The 7,719-nt window shown below is 32.6% G+C and overlaps 1 protein-coding gene across 1 annotated transcript; it reads left to right on the top strand.

Annotated features, from left to right (window-relative positions):
* The first annotated feature begins 297 nt into the window (after positions 1-297).
* LOC110100117 (furostanol glycoside 26-O-beta-glucosidase-like) lies at positions 298-7,412 on the top strand. Its single transcript, XM_028700484.1, has 12 exons — positions 298-315; positions 4,081-4,150; positions 4,358-4,416; positions 4,522-4,597; positions 4,685-4,756; positions 4,850-4,937; positions 5,191-5,467; positions 5,697-5,812; positions 6,125-6,345; positions 6,550-6,708; positions 6,929-7,043; positions 7,196-7,412. Exons 4-12 carry the CDS (start codon positions 4,552-4,554, stop codon positions 7,410-7,412), a joined length of 1,311 nt encoding a protein of 436 aa, XP_028556317.1. The 5' UTR covers positions 298-315; positions 4,081-4,150; positions 4,358-4,416; positions 4,522-4,551.
* Positions 7,413-7,719: the final 307 nt, after the last annotated feature.

The following is a 7,719-nucleotide window of genomic DNA, read 5'->3' as shown; positions in this document are numbered from 1 at the left end:
ATGCTTCTTCCTAATTAACATTCACCGCATAACCATTATCCAGCCATGATCATAACCTCTTGAAGCTCATAGACTTTCTGTGGAAACAATATGAGAAAGCCTCTTCCTTTGAAAGAAAGGCTCTCTGTTTCCCTCTTAGCCGTAAGCTCGAACAAACTTTTGCTGTATGTGCTGGAAGTCACAGAACAGTAAGGTTGAGCAATGCGGGTCCTTTTACCATAGAAGATGATTGTTCCTGCCAACGCAAAGCCACGCATAGAAGTAACGAACTTTCACCAGACTTTGTCTGTCGGAGCTGCCACTGCAGCTTATCAGGTGCTGCTAAAACTCTCTCGTTTTCTACGTTTAACTGTGAAATAAACTATATGCTAGAAGCTATAGCATCACCAAGAGGGATAATATAACCCAAAAGGTTAGACTGCATAAAGCTTCAGCATTCATCGATAGCGAAGAGGATAATAAGTCGTAAAGTACGCTGCTGTCGTAAGCCTCTCTTATGAAAACACCAGCCAAAAGAAGAATTCGGTCCAGCAGGATTTTGTTAATTGTCCCAGATAATACCAGTGTTCTAAAAAAAAAACAGTTAGTGAAAAGAATGCTGTTGATAATGCTTTGAATCAGCCTTGAAGAACATCATAGAAATTATAATTAAGATAGAACCATTTTTAAAATTTAACTTTCAAATTATTTAATATTAATTTGATGTGAAGCATTTTTGTGAATGGATGCTAGGATGGCCTTTTTATTAGTGCGGCACCGTGGGAGAAAAACCTTCAGTTCTCTCATCTAAGTTAAAAGCACATAAGGTCATATACCAATTCGTGTCTTGGCTGCACTTACCGTGTTTTTACTTGACAGAGAAAAAATCGATGCGTTCTCTCTCGGTGTCCACCTCTTATAATTTCTTAGCTTTTATTAAGGTCATGACACCAGAACCAAAAAGTCCGATTCTTCTGTCTCATAAAGCAAGTAAAGTGTTACTGTTAGCAGTTGCTTTGACTATCTTACCTAGAAGCAGAGAAAATCGACTCATCTCTCAGTCTATAGCTGACATCTAATATATTTCTAATACAAATTCTGATTGAAATTGGGCGATGGAATCCATGTCGAATAAAGAAAATCAACATTCAAACTCTTATTAAAAAATTATGGTGTCAAACACACATAGCCCTTAAATCATTGTGCTTGAATTATTTGAGTGAGAGAAATCAATGCATTGAAAAGATTATTTCCACTGTTATTGAATTTTTTTAGATATGTGTATTTGATAATATTTTTGAATATATCATTATTTTTGATAATATATTCGAATAAGTCCTTTATTCATTATCAAAATAAATGTCATTAAAATATTGTTGATAGTATTTTACTCATTTGAAATATTAAACATTTTTTTTTTGTATTGTATATGATTATTAATTTATATATATATATATTATATATATTATATTATATAAATATATAATATATACCATGACAATTATCATATTATTAGAATTATTATTTTATTTTAAATAATTTAATTAGTATGAGAAAAGTTCAATATTGAGAACAATTTTTTTATCATATATATTTTTGAATATAACTATCAGAACTTTGAAATATTTGTACTCTCTCAAAAAGTATGAATAAGAAAAAAGTATGGCCTGAAATAAAAAAAAAAATTATATTTTCATATCAAATAGGGACTAAAAGGGTGTTTTTACTTAAATTATTTTACATGCTGAGAAGAATAATTTATACTTAAAATATATATATGAAGTTAAATAATATATATATATGTGAAGAATTATATACCTTATGATAGATCAAAAGTCTATTTACAAGACAAAAAAATGATAAATTATTTATAAAATTTTAAAAAATTAATAAACTATTGTAAATATTTTAAAAAATATATTCAAATTATGCTGTATCCAAAAAATATTTTTATTAAATTTGAATGTATTATTGAAAATTAAAATGTATGTGTAACTTCTTTAAAAAATAAAATTGAACTTTTAAATATTGAAACACTTTTTTATGTAAATTTTGAAAATTTAGTAAAAAATTTAAAATTAAGCGTGCTCGTATAGGAGCGCTCTTAGGATGTATGGCCTTCCCATTAGAATAAAACGGACTGCCTCGATAGTTAAGAATTTGAATTGTTATATTTTAATATTAATTGTTTGAAATATTTGGAAGTTATTTTCCTAATTATATTGCATCGAGACGGACAATTCTCGTCTTTTTTTTATTAATTTAATGACTAACCAATATTAACTTATATACCATCTTCATCTATGATCATTGTTATGAGTGCTTATTAAACTAATGATTTCATACAAATTAATAAGTTTTTAATCCTTTGATTTGTTCGATTGACAGTGATGCCTCATTAAGAGTGCTTGTTCTTTAGTTCACTCCTAAGTTTTTTTAGTAGCACAGAGCAAAGTGATCACATGCAATCATGATTTATTACTGAAGAAGATATAGGGAAATTTGAATTTATATCCCCAAATATTAAAGAGCTGTGTCACTTATTGATTTTCTTTTAAAAATATGATATATAGAAAATTTATTTCGAATCAAAATATTTTCATTTTAGATTAAGGACTATTTATTCAAAGTCTGCCTTGAGTAATATATGATCAAAAAAGATTTGAATCATATTTAAAGAAAGTTAGAGCTTTGTTCGAACCTTAAGCATGATTTGAAAGTTGCATGATCATGATTTGAATCTCATTTTAACAGGATTCACTATCAAAGATTAGATGTTTCCACGGCTGTTTTCATCGCTGCTAAATTTATTTTTAAAAATGGATATTTTTTGCAGCATTCGATAACAACTTTTTAAAACCGCCATAAAACTATTTTTAAAATATTACATTTTAATATCCCATGTTTTCTCTCCCGCTTGGGCATTCGTTTTGCTTGCCTGTCTCATTCTCCCTCCCGTGTCCTAGCTCTCGCTCCTCTGACAACTAAATCGTTCTCAAAGGTGAAATCCTTGATTTCGAATGGCTTTGACTCAAACAGCGCTCTACCTCACGCATCTTGTTCTCTTGACAAAGCAAAAAGGCCGAAGACCTCCTCCCTCTGTCACTCGCTATCATTCGCACACCCCAACCGAAGCCCTCTTCGCCTGCTTCTTGCCCTAACCGACATGATTTACACACCCCGGTACTCTTCCCTCCCGCATCTCCTTTCTCTCGGCCCTTTCTTATTCTTGCATGCAGTCAAGAGAGCGAACAAGAGAGGCGGAGGCAAAGAAGCCTTGCACGAAAGGGAGACAGAGCATTGCGAAAGCCTGATTTATTAGTAGTGATTCGAACTATGTTCGAACAATTTTGAACATGTTTTAAACCTAAGGGTTTGAATTTGATTTGAACTGTGATCAAACAACTTGGACTGAATAAGCAGATTTGAATATTTTTGAAATATATATGTTTAATATTGATTCATATAAAGTTCAAACATATATTCTAATAAGGTTTGAAAATCAAAATTTTCGGTATTTACATAGCTCTACGTTAGCTCTATTAAAATGACTTACTTTTTGATTAGCGAAGAAATCTCGAATTGACTAGCTCGATCGTCTAACTATTAAAGAGTGGCAGCAATGATATGGCAGCAATAAAAACCGGTGAAGTGTGGATCGAAGCAGGGGCGGATCCAGCTTCTTCTTTCAGGGTGGGCAAAAATATTTTTTTTTGTGGGGGATGGACAAAGATGCTTAGGATTTATAAAATGAGGGTAAAAAATTTTTTTGAGAGGGGGCAAAATGTCAAAAATATTCAAAATATTCCAAACAAACCCTCTAAAATAAAAAATAATAAATTTTTGAGGGGGGGCATGCCCATGGATCGAAGGGCTGGACATCGTTCTTCATATAAAAAGAGACGTAAAAAATATGAAGTATATTTTAATCCAAAACGATCTTTTAATTTTTTTTTTAACGATCTTTTAAATATATTTTCCTAAGAAAGAAAGAAATAATAATAATATTTATTCAATTTTCGGTATTCGGAGAGACATATAAAAAGATAATTCTCTTATATATCTTATTAGTCTAACATATACTGCCTAAATTTATTACAGATCGAAGGGGCAGCAGACCAAGGAGGAAGAGGGCCAAGCATTTGGGACACCTACACACATAAATTCCCAGGTCAAAATAAAAATATTATGCTATTCATGCCATAATTATTACTATTTTTAGGCTTTATTTGGAACGGTTTTTTTACTTCTTCTTAAAACAGTTTTTTAATACAAAAATAAACTTTTTATACTATAAAATTGCTTTAAGAAGCAGTAAGAAAACCATCTCAAATGAAGCATTAGCCGTCCTCATCAAAATCTCTCTTTTAATTTTCAGAAAGAATCGCAGATCGAAGCAATGGAGATGTCGCAGCCGACTCATATCACCGTTACAAGGCAAAAATAAGGCTTTACATGTCAACAGGCAATAGCCTCAAAAGAAAGTCAAATATAAAAGCAATTGTTATTAATTTTTCTCCATTTATGTCTGTTAATTTGTAGGAGGATGTACAGTTGCTTAAGGAATTGGGAATGGATGCCTACAGATTCTCCATTTCTTGGTCAAGAATATTGCCAAGTACAAATCTGATTTTTTAGAGCTATTTGCCGTTCAAAAAAGAGAAAAAAAGTATACCATAATTGGTATTTCAAATGTATTTTTCAGAGGGCCGAGGCAAAGTGAATGAGGAAGGGGTTCAATACTATAAAAATTTGATTAATGAACTGCTAGCAAATGGTAATTAGCAGTAATGAAGATTAGTATCTATTCTTTTGTATTAGTAATTTCTTATCATCTGACAAAATGAACTAAAAATGAAAAATTTTACAGGAATAGAGCCCTACGTTACAATATTCCATTGGGATCTACCAGAAGCATTGGATGCAGAATATGGAGGTTTTTTAAGTCACAAAATTGCGTAAGTATACATAAATTATAATAGATGTATTTGGGAAGGTTTTATTACTACTTCTTAAGCAATTTTTTAGAACAAAAATTAAAATTTTTGAACTTAAAAGCTGCTTTAAGAAACAGTAAGACTTCGTTTGAGACGGCTTTCTTACTGCTTCTTAAAGTAGCATTCTTTAAGAAGCAGTGAGAAAGCCGTCCGGAATGAATCCTTTGTCTGTTTGGATTTATAAGTAGGCGGTGTTTGTTCTGAAATTTGACAGTGAGGACTTCAAGAACTATGCGGATGTATGCTTCAGAGAGTTTGGCGATAGAGTCAAGTACTGGATCACTGTGAATGAAGCATTGATGTTTACTACGCTTGGATTTGGCCTTGGAATGCACGCTCCAGGTCACTGTACTGATGGTTTAGAAATCCAAGGATTAGGAAGACTTAATTGCCCAGTTGGAGGAGATTCTCTAAGAGAACCCTATATTGTCGCTCACAATATTCTTAGATCACATGCTGAAACAGTACATCTTTACAGAGAGAAATATAAGGTATTTTTATATGATTTTCTTTTTCTCTAATTGTTACATATCACTACAGGAAAAATGTCCATTACCGGCGGTTCTAACCGGCGGTTCATGGAAAACCGCCGTAAAGCCGCCGGTAGTCCATTAAACCGCCGGTTAATATAGCGTAACCGCCGGATTTCGACGTTTTTCCTGTAGTGTATATTCATACTATATTCTGGTACTTCTGATTATCTTCAATATTACTTTGTAGCCAACTCAACATGGAGAAATTGGAATTACGCACGTGACACAGTGGATGGTACCCATTGATGGTAGCCCTCTAAGTAAAGAGGCTCAAGAGAGAGCTCTGCACTTCAATTTAGGATGGTAAGAGCATTCATATGAAGTTGTTAACTTAACTGCCATATGTATAGTTGTTCTTGCACAGATATATATGATCTAGATAGACAAATATGTAATATTTAGGTTTTATTTGGGATGACTTTCTTAGTGCTTCTTAAAACAATTTTTTAGTACAAAATATAAATATTTTATACTCAAAAGATTATTTAAGAAGCAGTAAGAAAGCTATCCCAAATAAAATTTTAATTTTCTTTAAGGAAACACCTTTGATATATTAGAAACTTAATTATCTTTATTAGACAAATGAGTGATATAATTAATTACTTTCATATGCAGGTTTATGGATCCAATAAAGTTTGGAGACTATCCATTGTCAATGAGAGCTTTGGTGAGAGACAGACTCCCAGTTTTCACGCAAGAAGAGACAAAAAAACTTAAGAATTCGTACGATTTTATCGGTCTCAACTATTATACTTCGAGATTTGCAAGAAATCGACCACTACCAGCAAATTTCAAGCCAACTTCATACCTAGATGACTCATGCGTCGACATTACAGGTGAAGTAATTCTTATAATATTTATATAACAGAAAAGCCAAGTGATCAGTCCAGCTCTGTTCAGTCACTTCAACAATGGAAAGTAATTAACAAATTTGGTTCTTCTGTTAATGCAGCGGTAGATAACGAAGGATTCCCCATTGATCATGCAGAGGTAAGCAAACAAAATCAATGGAGATTTTGCGATTTTTTTTCCTGCAACAGTTAGATTGTCAAGGCGAGATGTTATATTTTGGAGTAACATTCCATTAAGCTGTTTGCAGCCTGGAAGTTGGATTAATGTTCATCCCAGAGGATTGAGGGAGCTTCTACTGTACATCAAAAACAGATATGATAGTCCTCCAATATACATCACTGAAAATGGTAAATTAATAATACGTATATATTACAGCTTTATACGACAAAATCGTCCGGTTTTCTCTCAGCAGCTACGCTTTAACTACGCTTTCACTCTAAACAGAGAGAAAACCGGATGATTCTCTCCGTCTGGTGTCCGCACCTAATAATTTCTCATTTTATACGTGTAGTTAATTACTTTCATCATATTTAAATTCATCATAAGAACAATTTTGAAACATGGCAGGTGTTATGGAAAAAGATCAAAAAGGGCAGCAACTCCACCTCCACCATGTACTTAATGATACACATCGAGCAGAGTATCTCGCTCTCCATCTTCATGAACTTAAAGAAGCTATAAGGTGAGTTATAATGCATGGCTTCTACTCAGAAAACTCTCAGAATAATGGAAATACAACGATGTAAATGACAATGTACTTGAATGAGTTACATAGCAAAGTCAAGTAATTCAGCGAGCTATTGTAATAAATTTCTTGGAAAAAATTTTTTGCAGGATGGGAGTAGATGCGAGGGGGTACTTCACTTGGTCTTTAATCGATAACTTTGAGTGGTCAGATGGGTTCACTTCTCGACTTGGACTTCACTTCATTGACTACTATGGCTCTCACAAACCGCATCCCGATGAGAATGAGAAGGCTCCTTCACCGTCACATCTTCGTAGGATTCCGAAGCAATCTGTCACCTGGTTCAAGAGATTTCTTGATCGTTAGAAATTGACAAACCATTAATTAAGCTTCTAATATTCTACTAAGTTTGTTTTCCTTGACTCAAGTGTGTGTTTACCTATCTTTTGCACAATCATGTTTTATTATGTTGTGTTTTGCTTGTATGCTTTTGAGACTTGTTATGGCCCTTTTAAATTTAAGTGAATTGCTTTAATTTATGTGGAGTTAAGTTTCATGTTTTCATCACAATAAGTTTTTATTATTATTATTATGTAGTTGTTTTTTAGTAATCTTTTATTAATCTAAACTAGCGATGAAACCATTATAATTGAATTTGTTTGTAGTTTTTGTG

The sequence above is a fragment of the Dendrobium catenatum genome, unplaced genomic scaffold (assembly GCF_001605985.2).
Source record: "Dendrobium catenatum unplaced genomic scaffold, ASM160598v2 fragScaff_scaffold_1530, whole genome shotgun sequence".
Lineage (NCBI taxonomy): Eukaryota > Viridiplantae > Streptophyta > Magnoliopsida > Asparagales > Orchidaceae > Dendrobium > Dendrobium catenatum.
This window is presented reverse-complemented; position numbering and strand designations above follow the sequence as displayed.